The sequence below is a fragment of the Myotis daubentonii genome, chromosome 4 (genome assembly GCF_963259705.1).
Source record: "Myotis daubentonii chromosome 4, mMyoDau2.1, whole genome shotgun sequence".
Classification (NCBI taxonomy): Eukaryota; Metazoa; Chordata; class Mammalia; order Chiroptera; family Vespertilionidae; genus Myotis; species Myotis daubentonii.
Window position 1 is genome coordinate 2,831,896 of NC_081843.1, and position 19,402 is coordinate 2,851,297.

At 44.7% G+C, this 19,402-nt stretch overlaps 1 protein-coding gene across 3 annotated transcripts in view; it reads left to right on the forward strand.

Annotated features, from left to right (window-relative positions):
• Window positions 1-19,402, forward strand: part of IQCK (IQ motif containing K) — a 142,736-nt gene that overhangs the window by 20,686 nt on the left and 102,648 nt on the right. For all 3 annotated transcript variants that reach the window (XM_059691986.1, XM_059691988.1, XM_059691987.1), the window contains exons 5-6: window positions 16,038-16,090; window positions 16,221-16,298. In XM_059691986.1, the coding sequence (XP_059547969.1) occupies window positions 16,038-16,090; window positions 16,221-16,298 (131 nt within the window). The remainder of the gene's footprint in view (window positions 1-16,037; window positions 16,091-16,220; window positions 16,299-19,402) is intronic.

The following is a 19,402-nucleotide window of genomic DNA, read 5'->3' on the forward strand; positions in this document are numbered from 1 at the left end:
CAAAAGTATGTACAGTGGTCATTTATATTACAGTGGACTACCACATAAAGGAGAAGTAAAATAAAAATTGATATATATATATATATATATATATATATATATATATATATATAAAACCCTAATATGTAAATAGCCGAATGGCAGAACAACCAAACAACCGATCGCTATGCGGTACGTTGACAACCAGGGGCTGCATGCGGAACATGACGGGCGTCGGCCGGGGCAGAATGATGGAGCAGGTGAGCGGGGGTGCCAGACCAAGGCGGACCACTGGTCACTGTCATCAGGGCAAGACTCTGCTGGTTACTGAAAATTCTTTGCTCCCGCATACCATGGTCCTGCCAGGCGCTCGCACCGATTGCTCGATGCCATCAGAGGGTGCCAGTAGCAGCTGCTGGCCCTGATCGCCCAAGGGCTTCTCCACCTCCCACTGCTCCTGAGGGGCGATCGGGGCAGCAGCTGCCACTGGCACCCACTGACGGCACCAACCCCGCTCGCACCTGCTGCTGGCGCCGGCCCCAATCGCTCTGTGCCATCAACTTGTGGGAGCGGCAGCAGCAGGAGTGGGGCTGCCGGCAGGCGGGACTGGGTACCGTGGCAGGAGGGGCTGGACAGGGGTTCGGAGGATGGGCCAAGACCCACCCCTGTGCCCACAGCAGCCTAGCGACCCACAGTTCCTTTTAAGGTGCATGAATTCGTGCACTGGGCCCCTAGTAGTTTATAATATTAGTGACATGAATTTCCTTTTCTAAAGCTCAAGTAAAACTACACGGGGAGGTCAGTGGACATTTGCTTGTACCTAAGCACAGAATCACTGTGAACATAGCAACTACAAAAGGCAGGTTAAACCCCTCAAATACTGTAGTGATATTGTCTATGGTGATGCAATTTTATGAAATGGTGATGGAGCTAGGTTTGTGGCTCAGATCATTAGGAATAAGTTTTTTACCTTGTAAATATCCAGGGGGATATTTGAGAATATTTCGGTGACAGGACAGTGTTTTGCTGTGCGCTACTCTCCTGTCCACTGCAGGGGTAGAGTAACTGGCTCAGATGTCTAGGCTCCTTCTGGGGACCGGGGGGGGGGGGGGGGGGGGGGGCGGGGTGGAGAACCAGTTTCTTTGCCTTTTCCAGCCACTGGAGGCCACCTGCGCTCCAGGCCCTCTTATCTCAAGGTCAGCAATACAGTCACTTCCACCTCTGGTTCCAGTCACATCTTTTCTCTGACTTTGGCCCTCCTGCCTTCCTTATAAGGACGCTGTGATTACATTGGGTCCACCTGGATTTCCCCATCTCAGCATCCTTAATTTAATCACATCTGCAAAGTTCCTTTGCCACATAGGGTGACATATTCACAGGGCCTGGGATTAGGACATGGACATCTGTGGGGGAATGATCAAGCCTACTATACCCAGAATATGAAAAGTAAACGGAAAACAATCCAAGGGCTGCAGGGCCAGGCAGCACTAAAACAAGCCTGAGATAACAATAAAGGGACCCCGGGAAGCAGCACCGCGGCACCAAGGAAGCGTGGGCACTGAGGTGGAGCTGCCCTCCTCGTTTCCTGATGATTGTTGCCCTGCAGCACGTGGACTCAGTGCATGTTGTCCGAGTTTTCAATAGAAGCCCCCAATCCAGCTGTTACCATTCACTGTCCCAATTATTTTTTAAAAGGTTGGGGACTGGGTGAAAAAGGTGAAGGGATTAAGCCAGCGGTTCTCAACCTGTGGGTCGCGACCCCTTTGGCGGTCAAATGACCTTTTCACGGGGGTCACCTAAGACCATCCTGCATATCAGATATTTACATTATGATTCATAACAGTAGCAACATTACAGTTATGAAGTAGCAACGGAAATAATTTTATGGTTGGGTCACAACATGAGGAACTGTATTTAAAGGGCCAGAAGGTTGAGAACCACTGATTAAGCAAAAAAAATTACTTATAGACACAGACCACAGTATAGTGATAAACAAAGGGAAAGGGCGTGGGAGAGGTGGGGGAGGTGGGAGAGTGGAAGGGGAGATAAATGGTGATGGAAGGAGACTTGACTTGGAGTGGTGAGCACACAATACAGGTGATGTATGGTATAGTAGTGTATCCTGAAACCTGTGTAATTTGGTTAACCTATGTCACCGCAATAGATTCAGTAATAAACAAATAAATGACTGTTGACAGTTCATTTCCAAAAGAAAGAGTAAACTTAGCGTGCCAACACCTAGTGCGCTAGGTCTCACCTGCTGTGGTCCTGGTATGTGTTCTTCACTCTGGCTTTCTGCCTTGGGCCCATCAGGATGACCTGAGGTCCCCTTATACCACATCCCTGGGAACACAGCTACCATAGTCCCCCGTTATGTGAAGTTTTACTTTTTGTGGTTTCAGTTCCCTATGATCAACCACTGTCCAAAAGTATTAAATAGAAAATCCCTGAAATAATTTATAAGTTTTAAATTGTGTGCTGTTCTAAGTAGCTATCCTGCTGGGATGTGAATTTAGAACCTAATTATGAAATAGGCTCAGAGTGAAGGGCTGACTTATTTGTAAGAATCTACCATTACCAGTTACCATCTGAGTGATTAATTAATGGTAATTAATTGTTATGGCCAAAGGTGATCCTGAGTGGGGGGGTGAAAGGATTGAGAAAAGACAGACAAGAGAATGAAAGCTGGGTCTCGGTGGGACGCTGCTCCCTGATGAGGAGACAACGACAGCGCCCACAAGCCGTGTCTTTATTTTATAGCAGATGCCACGAGGCAAAGTAGGGGCGTGATCACGTTGTTTACAGCATTCTCGTGAGTTCCAACCTCACTCAATTACATGCACCTGACCTCTAGCACAAGGCACGTGGGGCTACGTGTTTGGACCATAGGTGCAACCTTACAACCACAGCCATTGGCTATGATTGTGCTGGGAGGGCCCTGCCCTCCAGCTGGGACTTCCACGTGGCAATGAGAGGACTCAGTCCTCTCATTAGTCCGAGGCTTGAGCCTGGCCAAAACACTGTAGCCACACCCCACAATTAATGACAATCGTTGTAGAATGACATGCCAGACATTATTTCACATCGTGATCTCATTTAAGTATCACAGCAACCCTTTGAATTGATGATTTTATTGTCCCCATTTTGTGGATGAGGAAACTGAGTCCCAAGGATTACCCAAATTCACATGGCCAAGAAGAGTTTGAACCATGGAATCGGAGCCTGGCTCTCAGTCCTACTATATCAGTAAGGCTGTTAGTGTTAAAATACTTCCCTGAGACTCTGGGAATTGCTGTCAGATCCAGTTTGTAACCCAGGAATACCTTATACGTTTATAGCCATGCTTCCTTTTTTTTTTTTTCTTTCTTCCCCCTCCCCCCACAACAAAAAAAAAAGCAGCACTGATTGCTTCATTTCCTAGCTTGGTTAGGAGTTGCTTTTGTTTCTAAAAATCAAAGTCATCCTCAAAAGGAAAGGCTTTGAAAAGAAAGTCATCAAGCTCTGAGCTGAGGGTTGTCTTATGCAATAATGGGCAGAGGCTTTGTGACAGGGTTTGCTTCTCTGCTCTGAAGTTTTGTCCTTTAGCTTGTGGGGCATGGCTTTGTGCCAGGTGGCTGTAGTAGCAGACTTTTAAAAAATACATATATGTGTTTTAATTGATTTTTAGGGAGAGAGGAAGGGAGAGGGATAGGAACATCCCTTAGAAAGGAACATCATTGATCAGCTGCCTCCTGCCCCTTACTGGCGATTGAGCCGGCAACCCAGGCATATGCCCTGACCAGGAATCAAACCAGTGACCTCTTGGTTCCTGAGTCGATGCTCAGCCGCTGAGCCGTACCAGCTGGGCTGTAGTGGCAGTCTTTTTTGACCCAGCCAAATAGGGAGAACATTACCATTTGGCCATGAATAGCGTTTTAGTTGTTACACACAGCATCAGTTAACTTTTTACTACATAATGAACTACCTCAAAAGTTAGTGCTTAACATAACAGTTTAGCTCTCTGTTCTATAAGGCAGCTATTTAGACTGGGCTCAGCTGGGCAGTTCTTCTGGCCCTGGCTACGCTCATTCCTGTGTCTGTGGTCAGGTACCAGGTAGGCTGGGTGCTGGCTGGGCTAGGATGGCCTCAGCCCTATTCCACACCTTCTCATCCTCCACCAGTTAACCCTGGCTTATTCTTGTGGTAGCTGGGAGGCTGGTGGATTCCAGTCGATGTCTCAAGGCCTCTGGGGCCTGGCACGTTGTCACTTTCACTACATGGTACTGGCTAAAGCCAGTCCAAGGCCACCACAGATTCAGGGAGTTACGAAGTAGACTCCACGCAATGGGAAGAGCTGTGAAGTCACTTCGCAAAGGGTGTGGAAGGATGGTGGCGATGGTGGTCCTTCTGCAGGTTACCTCAGATCCTGTTAGGAATAGCATGGCTTTGGCAGTGAGGGGCAGGCTTGATTGTGGCTCCAGCCTATTGGCCTCAGGGAAGTTACTTTCTGCAATGCTCCCCTCTCCAGATGGGCAGCGCTCCCCTGTCCAGTTGGGAAACGCCCCCCCTGTCCAGATGGGCAGCGCCCCCCTCTCCAGTTGGGCAACGCCCCCCTGTCCAGATGGGCAGCACCCCACTCTCCAGATGGGCAGCGCTCCCCTCTCCAGTTGGGCAATGCTCCCCTGTCCAGATGGGCAGCGCCCTCCTCTCCAGTTGGGCAATGCTCCCCTCTCCAGATGGGCAGCGCTCCCCTCTCCAGATGGGCAGTGCTCCCCTCTCCAGTTGGGCAACGCCCCCCTGTCCAGATGGGCAGCACCCCACTCTCCAGATGGGCAACGCTCCCCTCTCCAGGTGGACAGGGTTACAGAGAGGATCCAATGAGGCAATGTGGGAGCGGAGCCAGCTCTGGGGACCAAATGTTTGCTCTTCCATTTACTAGTAAGTGACTTGGGGAGGTATTTAGTCTTTCTGTGGCCCTGTCTTCTAATCTATACAATGGGAATAATAATGACAATAATAACCTAATAACATGTAGCTGTTATGAGCATAAATGAGTGAAGTCAAATTAGAAAGACTGGCCCATAGAAAGCGCTCATGACATATTAACTCTTAACATGATGCTTGGAAAGGAGCAAGTCTGTAAAAGCAACGCCATTTCCCCACCCCCCTCTCTTGGTGGCCAGTTGTTGCTTGGCTGCATGGAAGGTGGTATCCTTAACGGGATGCTTTCTGGATATTCCACATGCCCAGTGATGGCCTACTTCATCATTCCTAGAATCCCAGTGCCTTAAAAAATAATAAGTGTTAATCAAAATCTAAACATATCTCTTAGAAATGATGGTGAGCTTAGAACCTAGATGCAATATGAAGAGACCTCCAGGGCTTAAGGAGCTGCTAGAGTCACAGCTAGTGACCAAAGGAAGAAAAAGAAAGGAAAAGAAAAGAAAAGACAGATTGCAGGTTTTTCAGATGCCTCTTGAGAATTTATGTCTGAACAATAGAAGCTATTTTTTAATGAATGAAAATAATGTTTCAATTGATTCATTTTGAAAAGATTGTATCTTAAAATGTCACTGACCCTCTAATAGTTCAGAAAACAACAATTTCTCCTGCTACTTTTTATGGGAAACCCAAGTTATAAACTAGTCCCAGATTCAAAATATGTTTAAATGACTAATCCTTTGGAATAATAAAGGTTTTATCCAGGAAATAGAGACGAGAAATGAAACAAAGCTTTTTTTTAAAATCAAACTTCTGTAAAAAAAAAAACTGTGGATTTTTCCATGCTCCTATATGAAAAGTTACGTTATTAATAATGTTCTGAAGTCGGGGTCTGCAAACTACAGCGCATGCCAGCTGCCTGTGTTTGTAAATAAAGTTTTATTGGATCACAGTCACACCCGTTCCTTCTTATGACGTCTGTAGCCACTTTTGTATGACAGTGGCAAAGTGGAGCAGTTGTAACACAAGCCAAGATACTTACTGTCTATCTCTTTGAGAAAAAGCTTGCTGACCTCTGTTCTGAAGTCCTGGCACTGTCCAGGTTTTGTAGTAGTGGTTGTTGTTGCTATTATGTGAGGGACAGTCGAAGGGAAGCTTAATGATTTAGCATAGAATTTGGAGCCATGCCCACCTGAATTTAGGACCCAGTTCTACCTTCTAGAATAATGAGCTTGGACCTTGGTAGCATTGTGATCTTTTAACCTGAACCTTCCTAAGCCTCAGTTTCTGCCTCTGTAAAATGGAAGGAATGATAATAGTAATTGCTTTATATAAGGGAGTTTCATGGGGATTAAACAAGAAGATGCATTTAAAGCATTTAGCTCAGTGACTAGCACTACTACCGGAAGTAGTTGCAATAAAATAAGAACAAAATTAAATTGGGAAAAAGTTCCTTAGACCTGGGATGGAAGACAAAATGAGGGCACTGCGTAAGGAAGAGGTGAGCTGAGAGTGGCCACATGGGGGTGGGTGGTGGGAGGTCAGACCCAGCACAGGGAGGGCTCTGGCAGGTCCCCGAGGAAGGCAGGCAGCGGTTGGAACCCTCCCTTCGGCTTCTGCTCCCAGGGCCTCTGGGAAGATTCCTTAGGTGCTGCGAGCCTCAGCCACCTGCTCTGTTCAGTGGGGAGGGTGATCACCATAGCTCCTGCTTTCTCGTGGCTGCTGGGAGGGTTGGATGGGATGATGCCTGTGCAGCACTTAAACTGTGGTGCTCAGTACAGGCAGCCACTGCCACTAAGGACTGAGCTTGAGGAGCGACTCACTTTGGTGGTGGTGGGGGGGGTGTCACACGTGAAAACCAGGGGAGGAGAGATGAGTCCAGGTTGACAGTGACATGAAGACGAAATCCATTTTCAGGCAGGAACAGTGAGAGAGACCAGGACAGACAAATCCTTAGAGTGCCTGCCGGAAGCACGGCCGGTGCTGCTCTGTCTGCTCTGACTGAGCACAGAAATCGGAGACATAACTGCGAAGCAACTTTGCAAATAATGTTGATGCTGAGACAGGAATTTTTGTGGGAGTCAAGTTTTCATGAAGATCTGCCAGTTCCTTACTGAGTCTTGGTTGACATTGATCTTCCTGGTGCTCTGTCTATCATCACAGCTGCCTTCCCTGTTGCCCTGGGCAAGTTGGAGTCTGTGTGAGTTGGGAGGGAAAGGATTTAAAACAGGAAACCAACGGTGCGGTTGCTAAGTAGACTGTCAGCATCCCTTAGCCTGAGGCTGAATAGAAGCTGCGGTCCTTCTCCTGTTCTCACAGCTGCGTTGTGTTCCATTGGAGCAAATCAAGTTTGAGATGTAGAAATATCATTGTAAAGATTAAACATTGCAGTTGGGTTGATGCGTTTAAGCGATCTCCTGACACCCTGCCATACCATTGAATTAGTTTAACTGGAACACGAGAGACTGGAACCTAATTAGAATGTAATTGGATTGCTATATTAGACAGCGGCTGGCGGCTGGGCTGTACACTTTATTTGGAAATGCTTGTGTAACATTGATGATTTTTACTTAAGCAGTGTCTGATAAAAGGCTTATATTGTTAGCATAGAAAGAAGTATGAATTCAAGAGTACATTTCACTGGAAGTTGGGTTTGCGGCTCACATGCCCATGTGGCTGCCGTAACTCAGGGCAGACCCTGCCGCCACAGAGCCCCAGTCAAGTGGACTGAGTGGAAAAGGAGTGTGTGTTTGTGGGGAGATCTTCCTGGCAGCTCCATCTGGGGATGACCTTGCTTGGGATGACCCTGTGGGGATGACCTTGCTGGGGATGACCCTGTGGGGATGACCTTGCTGGGGATGACCCTGTGGGGATGACCTTGCTGGGGATGACCCTGTGGGGATGACCTTGCTGGGGATGACCCTGTGGGGATGACCTTGCTGGGGATGATTACTTTATTTACCTGATGCAGAGTCAGTGACTTCCCAGGGCAAGTTGTTTCCCATTCCAGTCTTCATTCCCCCCATTGCACATGTACACAATAGACTGCATGCACACAAGATGATGTGTGTGTGTCTCCTGTTATATGTGTATCCAATATACAAATCAGCACAGAATACTGTCTGGATGGAACCCTGCTACTTGCCTTTTCTCTGTTTGAGGATTGAGTCTTTCATGATGATGTTTTCCTCCCCTCTTCTCTCCCCCAATCTTATTATAACATTTTCTCCAGCGTATAGAAGAGTTGATAGAATTTCAGGGTGGACACCCACATTTTACCACCTGGATTCTTCAGTTGCCACTTTTCTTTATTTGCTTCTTTGCATAAACATCCACCAGTCCATCAATCCATCCCTCTGTCGAGCACTGCAGAGGGAGTTGCAGACTCATGATGATTTAATGAGGTCTTCTCCCTTGACATTTAGTCTTTTTCTTTTCAATTCTGGGTTTTTAAAAATTTCTTTTTAACCTTCTTTGAGGTTGTCTTACCTGTTCCTCTACTCACCCAAACTTGCACATTTTCACCCGTTACCAATCATGAACTCGATGTGTTTGCAGTAAGTAAATCCACTCTCTCAATCGCACACTTCAGTTTTTCTCTCTATTACTTCCTCTCTTATCTCTTCAGTCTCCACACATTTCCATTGGCTTTCTCTTCTCTCAGCTCCCAGCAGATAATGTTAAACAGCAGAGAACAATATCCCCATTGTTCTTCCTGTCTGCTATTCCCAGCACATCCTTGCTCACCCAGAGCAGAAGGAAAACACAATCTCTTCCATTTTATTTCTTTGCAACAAAGTGATTACATTTGTCTTCAAGACCTTCATACATTAGACCATTTCGTTATTTTAAGTCTATTTAATAGAGTGATTCAAGCTGCCTTTCCTCCACAAAAGGAATCTTTACCCCTGCACAGTGCGGCCAGTGCCTGGGCCCAGTGCAGTTGTTGTATGGCAAGGAGGAGGCACTGCCACTCCACAGGGCTGGGTTGTTTAAATTATTCACAGCAATCCATGCTAGATACATATTTGTGTTGCTATACAAGTATTTTCTTATTTTGGTTAAAAGTGGCTTTTTAAAAGGGATCCTGCTCTTATAGTGCAGACATAGAAGCCCCGCACATGGCCTAGTACAGTTCATTTTAGTCCCCTGGTCAGCAGTCTTTCAATTTTTAATACAAGGGTATCAGCAGTGAGATAAAGGACTATAATCAATCTCCAGCCACCACTATATGTTCTTGCTAACAAGTAGAATAAAGCTTTTAGTGAAAAAATCTTCAGCAGCACTTTCCTTTTGGTGAGAATCAACCCCACAGCAGTCTTCTCAACCTTCTGTAAGAGTCTAAAGCTGAGCAAGTTATTTCCAAGTGAATGGATAAAAAGAAGAAATATTCATAATAAAATATTATGGGAAGAAAATTTAGAGAAATTGTCCAGATTTAGATGAGCAATTCCTGCTTATAAATGTCAGAATTCCTGTTCACAAGTTCTTGCTTTGATGCTTGGGAGTTGAGTGGTGAATTCGTCCCTTCATTTGCTCACTGCTCATTGACCACCACCATGCAAGGCACTGACCAAGCACTGCGGACACAGAGGTAAAGACAGACCCCCTCCTCAGACAGCTCAGAGTTCGGAGGGAGACAGGCACATGGTCAGGCAGTTACATCTGAGGTGCCATGATGGGCATGCAGCCTGGGGTGGGAGGGACTACCCTAAAGGGAAGGGGGAGAGGCTCAGGAAGCCTTCCTGAGAACATCTTGAAGGACAAATGGGACTTCACCAATTGGAGAAAAAAAGAATAGTTAAAACTCTTTTTGTTGCACATTAACAGCTCAATACAAACTGGCTTAATAAAAAAAGTGAATTTATTGGCTCATGTGCCTGAAAGGTCCAGGGGATTTTGGCTTCAGACAGAGCTGGATCCAGGGTCTAGTACAATGTTATTAGGAGTCTGCCATTGGGGGTCTACCTAATAGCATCTCCCTTCTTTTTTGCTAATATAACCTCAAATTTGTTATATATATATATATATATATATATATATATATATATATATATATATATATAAAATCTTTATTGTTGAAAGTATTATATATGTCCCCCATTTTCCCCCATTGACCTCCACCCCCAACCCAGGCCTTCACCACCCTACTGTCTGCGTCCAAGGCCATGCATATATGCATACAACGTCTTTGGTTGATTAACTCCCGTCCACCCACCCTCCCCCAACTTCCATCCAAGATTCCACACTGTGTTCTATGCTTTCATGTCTCTGGATCCACTCTGTTCATCAGTTTATTTTGTTCATTAGATTCCACATATGAGTGAGGTCATGTGATACTTGTCTTTCTCTGACTGATTTACTTCACTTAACATGATACTCTTGGGTCAAATGGCAGTTCCATATTTAATTTTTTGAAGAGACTTCATACTATTTCTATAATGGCTGCATTCCCACCAGCAGTGAACTAGGGTTCCCTTTTCTCCACATCCTCGCCAACACGTGTCATTGATTGACTTGTTGATGGTAGCCATTCTGACAGGAGTGAGGTGATAACTCATTGTCATTTTAATTTGCATCTCTCTGATGATCAGTGACTTTGAGCATTTTCTCATATGTCTCTTGGCAATCTGTATGTCCACTTTAGAAAAGTGCCTATTTAGGTCCTTTGCCTGTTTTTTAAAATATATATTTTTAATGTATATTTTTACTGATTTCAGAGAGGAAGGGAGAGCAAGAGAGATAGTGATGAGACAGAATCATTGATTGGCTGCCTCTTGCACACCCCCTACTGGGGATCGAGGCTGCAACCCAGGCATATGCCCTTGACCGGAATCGAACCTGCGACTTTCACGTTGCCACTCTATCCACCGAGCCAAACTGGCTAGGGCTGCCCATTTTAAAATTGGATTGTTTGTTGCCGGGGTCCAGCTCCAGTGGTCCAGGGGTTCCCATAGGTGTGGATGGAGTCGGCGAAGACTGAAGGACACGGAGACAGTGTTCAGATGATCAGCATAGCCAGGTTCTCTCTTTATTCTAGGTGGACCCTCCTGTGCCTGGCTGAGGCCACAGAGAGAAATCCAGAGGCAAGCTGAGCCTTTATTTTATAGTCAGAGGTAAACAAGGTAGTGGTTATCATAGTTACACTATTCTTGTAAATTTCACTTGTTTTGGCAGCACTTAACTGTACCTCCCACAGCCCATTAGCTTCCCAGATAAGATCTAAGGAGAGTCATAAGGTCAAGCCTAATTATGCTAAGAGAACTGTGCCCTCTAAGCTGGGACTTGTTTGTGACTTTGCCAACAGGTCAGTCTGAGGCTTAACCCTATAGCCGCGCCCTACACCCTTGACCTTCTACAGTTCCTTGTTTCATGTCCATAGTTCTTATCTGACCTTTGCCAAAAATCCCATCTCCATCTAGTTCTGTTGATTTTAATACTATCCATTCTATTCCAAAGGTTAGGGCTAGTTTGTTATCTCCATTCCAAGGTCACTACTGTTCTGTTAAACTACAAGGAAGTAAGTGAAGGAGATTATCCTATTCTATGGCCTAAGTAAAGATTATGTCGCTTAAGCATGATTGTTCGTAGTTAAGGTGATTAACTACCCTCCTGGCACTTAGTTAAGGGGTTTTACTGATTTATTCCCTTCCTTAGTCCTGTTAATCCCTAACTCCAGGGAAACATCCCCACCTGGGGAAACAACCTTTCTCTGGGAGGTGGCCCTGGTTAGAACACATAGTGCTAAGAAGGGGAGCAAACATATTAAGAACAGTATGCCATATACGCCAGGTCCTTTGAAACATATGCTGTGCAGATGTTTCTTCCCTGCAGCGACTGTGTCAAGCAGCAAGGATGGACCGGCTTCCGGCAGTTTGTCTTCCTTTTGTTAAGTTGTATGAGTTCCTTATACATTTTGGATATTAACCCTTTATCAGATGTATCATTGCCAAATATGTTTTCCCATACAGTGGGCTCCCTTTTCATTTTGTCGATGGTTTCTTTTGCTGTGCAGAAGCTTTTTATTTTGATATCATCCCATTTGTTTATTTTCTCCTTAGTTTCCTTTGTCCTAAGAGATGTATCTGTAAACATACTGCTATGAGAAATGTCTGAGATTTTGTTGCCTGTGATTTCTTCTAGGATTTTTATGGTTTCACAACTTATATTTACGTCTTTTATCCATTTTAAGGTTATTCTTGTGCATGGTGTAAGTTGGTGGTCTAGTTTCATTTTTTTACATGTATCCAGTTTTATCAACAGAAGACTATCATTACTCCATTGTATTCTCTTGCCTCCTTTGTCAAATATTAATGGAAGGAAATGGCTTGGGTCAATTTCTGAGGTCTCTGTTTTGTTCCTTTGATCTATACGCCTGTTCTTGTGCCATTACCAGGCTGTTCTGATTACAGTGGCTTTGTAGTACAACATGATATCTGGTATTGTGATCCCTCCTACTTTCTTCTTCTTTCTCAAGATTACTGCAATTATTTGGGGTCTTTTTTGATTCCATATAAATTTTTGGAGTGTTTGTTCTAGATCTGTGAAATATGCCATTGGTATTTTAATGAGGATTGCATTGAATCTGTAGATTGCCTTAGGTAGTATGGACATTTTAATGATCTTGATTCTACCATTCCATGAACACAGTATATTCTTCCACTTGTTTATATCTTCTATCTCTTTTTTTCAATGTCCTGTAGTTTTCCAAATACAGGTCTTTTGCCTCCTTGTTTAAGTTCATTCCTAAGTATCTTAATATTTTTGTTGCAATGGTGAATGGGATTATTTGTTTAGTTTCTCTTTCTGAGAATTCATTATTAGTTTATAAAAAAGCCATCAGTTTTTGGGTGTTGATTTTGTATCCTGCTACATTGTCAGATTCATTTATTAAGTCTAGTAGTTTTTTCGTGGAATCTTTAGGGTTTTCTATGTACAATATCATGTCATTTGAAAATAATGAGTTTTACTTTCTCCTTTCCAATTTGGATGCCTTTTATTTCTTCTTCTTGTCTGATCACTATGGCTAGGACTTCCAGCACTATGTCAAATAGCAATGGTGAAAGTGGGCATCCCTGTCTTGTTCCTGTTCTTAAGGGAAATGGTTTTAGTTTTTGACCATTGAGTATGATATTAGCTATAGGTTTGTTATATATGGCCTTTATCATGTTAAGGTATGATCCCTCTATTCCCACTTTGCTGAGAGTTTTCAATCAAAAAAGGGTGTTGGATTTTGTTGAATGCTTTTTCTGCATCAATTGATATGATTGTGCTGGGCTGCATATCTGGTGCTTTGGCCAGATGGGTCATGCTGTGCTGCCTGTTCCTAAAACACATAGATAGGAAGGTACTGACATCAGGCCAGGCCTTGAAATATGGTCTCATGGCCCCTTCCCAACACACAGGCCTTCTTTCTCAGAAGGCCCGGAAGTCTCATTCCAAATTTGGGAGACAAAGGACTGGAAAAAGTATAAATAAAGAGAGTTTCCTCCTCCATATGGGGGGCCCAGAATTTGAAAGACACATTTTTCTCTGAGCCTCCACAGAATTTAATAATAAAATGTAACTCCTGTAGTAGGCTGCAGTTCAGCCTCTGCTTCAGCAGGGTGCTGTAACTGTAGTCTCTGGCCAGCTTAATAAAGGCTCTTAAATTTAAATTCTGAGTCAGTGGTCTGTCTCGCTGAGTGAACCCACAACATTGATCATGTGATTTTTGTCTCTCAATTTGTTTATGTGATTGCTGCGACCTTCACGGCAGGCTCAGGATGACTTGAAGGAGGGCCATCGACACAATGAGTACACTATGTAGGAAATATGAATTTTGAAGGTATTGGGGGGCCAGGTGGGAACATCTTTCGTGAAGAGGCTCAACAAGACTGGGTCCTATCTGCTTTTATTCACTTTGAATACTCGTTTGTCCTTTAGCAATGCATACAGGCAGATCAAAGGTAAAGTCTGGTATGCAATGTAAAGATTATCAGTTCAGGAAATCGCCTCGAGCCATCGCAATCACAGGAGGTGCAATCTTGTGTTGACTCCAGCCCTGCTGGGATCAAGGTCCATTGGCCTTCCAATGTCTCTTTTGCACTTTTATGCTAAATGCCGTTATGCTTTGGCCTCCAGAATGTGATGTATCACATTTATTGATTTGCGGATATTGTACCAGCCTTGCATCCCTGGAATAAATCCCACTTGGTCATGGTGTTTGATCTTTTTAATATATTGCTGGATCCAATTTGCTAATATTTTGAGGATTTTTATATCTATGTTCATCAAGGATATTGGCCTGTACCTTTCTTTCTTTGTAGTGTCTTTATCTAGTTTTAGAATTAGGATAATGCTGGCCTCATAAAAAGAGGTTGGAAGTGTTCCTTCCTTTTGGATTTTTTTGGAATAGTTTGGGGAGTTTAGGTGTATTTGTTCACTCTCCTTGGAATTGCTATGTCCTGTTTCCAAATACATCACATTCTGAAATATCAGAGGTTAGGACTTCAATAATTGAATTAGAGGGGTGGGAGCACAACTCAACCCCTAGCACCCGCCTTCTCCTCTCCCCTCTCAGATCTCCTCCTAACACCTCCCATTGGTGGGACCCAACTAGAGAGGAAAGTAGCTGGTTGATGTGAACCGTAAAATGAGCCTCCGGAGGCTGGGCAGGGTGCAGGGTAGACCTGGGTGGGCAGAGAGGCTTCCAGCAGACCCTGTGCAGCCTTCCTTCAGACAGGAGCCCTGCACCCGGCCACCTGTGCCTCTAGATTGACTGTGTGTGAGCCCTGCCCTCCTGAAGGAGAGCCACCCTCCACCTCCCGGGTAGAATCAAGTCTCTAAAAGAAGGTGACTGGTTGTTTGGGTAACAAGAGACTTGAAATGGACTGGGAGGCAGGGTACCTGGTGCACTACCGGAAGCCCACACCTTCTCTCCGTGACTCCAGGACGTTTCCCTGTGGTTTCCAAGCCTCTCTGTTGCCTAGGGACTGCATCCAATTGCATGTGAGGAGAACTCAAGAACAGTGATAAGAGCCTGAGGGAAGTTTCTCTCTCCCTACATGTCAAGATGTCCAGAGCAGGTCAGGCCATGGCTCATGGAAGTCATCAAAGGCCCAGGGTCCGAACTCACTGCTCCCTGTCTTCAGCAGGTGACTCCCCCGTCTTCATCAGGCGGCTCCCCCGTCTTCATCAGGCGGCTCCCCCATCTTCGGCAGGCGGCTCCTCCATCTTCGGCAGACGGCTTCCCCGTCTTCGGCAGATGGCTCCCCCATCTTCAGCAGGTGGCTTTGGCCACTGCACACCCAGCCCTGCCCCTGTGATCTAGGCTGAAAGTAGAGGAGACTTCAGGGAGAGTGGGGGTAAAAATGAAGAGCAGAACTTCCTGAGAAATCACAGGGCACGGCCACTTCTATCTCATCGGCAGAACTGTACCCCTTCTTCCGTGGGAGGCAGGGACGTGTTGTTTGTGCCCTGGGCTGATAGTCAGGCTCCTTAATACAGATGACGTAGCGAGCAGCTCTAGGTGGGCAGCAGGCAGGGTCGGCTGTACTGGCCAGTGCGCCTGTGGGCCTGGCTCCCAGTGCACCTGTCATGTGGCTCCCACATCTGAAAGTGACACCTAGACCTGGAGTAACCTGTTCCGAGGATTTGAGTGAACTGGGGGAAAGCAATAACTACTATTACTCCAATTTAAATAAATCCTGAGAATGATCTAAAGCAGGGGTCCTCAAACTTTTTAAACAGGGGGCCAGTTCACTGTCCCTCAGACCGTTGGAGGGCCGGACTATAGTTTAAAAATAAACTATGAACAAATTCCTATGCACACTGCACATATCTTATTTTGAAGTAAAAAAACAAAACGGGAACAAATACAATATTTGTATTTGCATGTGGCCCGCGGGCCATAGTTTGAGAACCCCTGATCTAAAGCATGTAATAAGCTCCCAACTGTGGGCCCTGCCTCTCATTAGCGCTGCTGCTAGAACCTGGCTTATCCAGAGGATGGGAGACCATCTTCAGGATTCTTGCTGTAAGCTTCGTGGAGGACACGTATGTGTGTCATGTGGCACAGCAAGCAGTTAGCCTCTCGTCCTTTGCCCTGCTCAGACATGTAGCAAAGAATGTTATTTAATTCTTTCTTCTCTCTTTAGAGGAAAAGGACCAAATTCATTGCCTGTGATTTTCTGACTGAGTGGTTATACAAGTAAGTTTTTCATGAATATTCAGTGACCCTAAAGATTCAATAATGTTAATTTGCAAGCAGGATAGCAACAATTGACTTGAATTCTTCCTTATTGTTTTCCTGTCAATCAAACATATGACATCATGACCAGCCAAAATCCAAAGAGGACAGGGGAGCCGTTCACAGATTTCTTCTCCATTCCCTTTGTGGAACAGTGGCTGAAGCAACAGTAAGTGCCAACAGAGGTTTGAATAATTTATTTCTGATTTAAAAATTGTTAGTTTTCTCCAATCTAAGAGAACTAACTCATGTAACTACCCTGGGCCCCAGGTAAGTTACATCTGTGGCTCTTGTCTCTCGTTATTTTCAGTCTAGGCTCAAGGCATCTATCCATGCAGTGATTATTCAAGGAGCACTTCAGAACTAAAATAGAAAACTTTAAACAACTCTTATCCTAAGTAATTCGTCTCTCCATTCTCTCCCTCTCCCTTTTCTCCCTAGCTTCTCCCTCCCTTCCCCTTCCTTGAAGGTCATTATGTCTCAGGAAATAGGACTAAAGTTTTCAAACTATTAATTTTTAGTTATATGCATCGGTTCTACATTCAAACCACTAGAATATGACAGATAAAATTAAAACTCTCTTTGACCACCCTTTCAATGTGAGTCTTCTCACAGAAATAATCACTTTGGTCGATAGTACATCTTCCCAAAGCTCTTAAAATTATTTTACCCTATAAAATTGAGTTCTAGCATATGGAATTAGTAATACTATTTATGTGGGCTGTTTTCCTCAGTAACATAGCAATGACACTTACTGAACACCTGCATCAGCATTTGTGGCTTCATAAAAATTGAAATGGTACTAATGTAATTCAGTGCAATAAATACTTACTGAGAGAGAAACCAAGATGGTGGCATACGTAAACACCTGAAATTTCTGCCTTGCACAACCAATTCAAAACTACAGCTAAAAGACAAAACAGACATCATGCAGAACCACAGGAAGGCTGGCTGAGTGGAAATTCTACAACTAGAAGGAAAGAGAAAAGCACACTGAGACTCAGAGGAGGTGCGGAAGTAAAGTGCAGAGGTACAGAGGTGCACGCGGAAAGAGCTGGCAACTGAGGACGACATGATTGTCTTTTTCAATTGGGAGGGAGACACAAGCTCCCGACTGCTCTGAACTCCAGTTCTGCGCGGGTCTCTGGGGACTCAGACTCATACGGGGAGAAACTGGACTGCCTGCCATCGGGCAGAACTCGAGGACAGCTTTCTCTCAGAGGTGCTTGCAGCGATTACCAGGACACTGAGACCCGGGGCCTCTTAGTGCAGGGCTGAGGATCAGCCATAGCTGTTTTCTCCCTGAGAACCCACCCCACCCAAGCTGTGGCAGAGGCTTTTGCATATGAATGACCTGGTCCTTTGCAATCTACGATTACCTAACAAACTGCAGCTGGGTCAGAAAGACCAAGAACATCTAAAAGAAGGCCCAAGTCCTCACAGCAGCTTGCATTGCTTCACAGCTGGGCTTCATCTGGGCACCTCCAAACCCCAAACAAAGAAGAGGAATCTGAAGATCTCAGTAGCTCCTGCTGGGTAGCCTCAGGAAGAGGCTAAATTAGCACCTCCTTAGAGATCCAAGAGCCAGTGTACCCAGTTGTCAGAGTGGGACCATCCAGATTACAACTCCTCAGATCCATAAAGGACACACTCAGAGGGCAGACTCAGTGAGCACCAAAGCTCCACTGAAACAAATCTTGCCCCATAAGGGTGTCTCTAGCACAGAAGTTCTCCCACCGTAGACACAGCTGATTCTCACAGCCAATTGGCCTGGAGGTCAATTCCTCACAGTGATACCAACAACAATCAAGGCTTAACTACAACAAGACTGTGCACAAAGCCCACAAAGGGGTGCACCAAGAGTGTCCACCTCAGGTAATTGGAGAGGCTGAGCCACTGGGCCCTATAGGACACCTAGCACAGAAAGCCACTCTATCAACACAGGGAAGCAGCCAAAATGCAGAGACAAAGAAACAGGTCACAAATGACAGAAATGGAGGAAAGCAAACGACTGGATATAGAGTTCAAAATCACACTTATAAGGTTTTTCAAGAATTTTCTAGACGGAAACTCTCCCACTGCAGACACAGCGGACTCTCATAACCAGTTAGCCTGGAGGTCAAGTCACCCCCGGTATTGCCAACAACAATCAAGGCTTAACTACAACAAGACTGCACACAAAGACCACTAGGAGGTGCACCAAGAAAGCATAAAAAATGCGGAGACAAAGAAACAGGACAAAACTGTCAATGGAGGATATTGAGTTCAGAACCACACTTTTAAGGTCTTTTAAGAACTGTCTAGAAGCCGCCGATAAATGTAGTGAGATCCTCAAGAAATCTAAATGAGACCCTCGATGTTATGATAAAGAACCAACTAGAAATTAAGCATACACGGACTGAAATAACGAATACTATACAGACTCCCAAAGCAGACCAGAGGAGCGCAAGAATCAAGGCAAATATTTGAAATGCGAAGAAGCAAAAAACACCCAACTAGAAAAGCAAAATGAAAAAAGAATCCGAAAATACGAAGATAGTGTAAGGAGCCTCTGGGACAGCTTCAAGCATACCAACATCAGAATTATAGGGGTGCCAGAAGATGAGAGAGAGCAAGATATTGAAAACCTATTTGAAGAAATAATGACAGAAAACTTCCCCCACCTGGTGAAAGAAATAGACTTACAGGTCCAGGAAGCGCAGAGAACCCCAAACAAAAGGAATCCAAAGAGGACCACACCAAGACACATCATAATTAAAATGCCAAGAGCAAAAGACAAAGAGAGAATCTTAAAAGCAGCAAGAGAAAGAAACTCAGTTACCTACAAGGGAATACCCATACGACTGTCAGCTGATTTCTCAACAGAAACTTTGCAGGCCAGAAGGGAAGAAATATTAAAAGTGATGAATAGCAAGAACCTACAACCAAGTTTACTTTATCCAGCAAAGCTATCATTCAGAATTGAAGGTCAGATAAAGAGCTTCACAGATAAGGAAAAGCTAAAGGAGTTCATCACCACCAAACCAGTATTATATGAAATGCTGAAAGGTATCCTTTAAGAAGAGGAAGAAGAAGAAAAAGGTAAAGATACAAATTATGAACAACAAACATGCATCTATCAACAAGTGAATCTAAGAATCAAGTGAATAAATAATCTGGTGATCATAATAGAATCAGGGACATAGAAAGGGAATGGACTGACTATTCTTGGGGGGGGGGGAGGGGTGTGGGAGATGCAGGAAGAGACTGGACAAAAATCATGCACCTATGGAT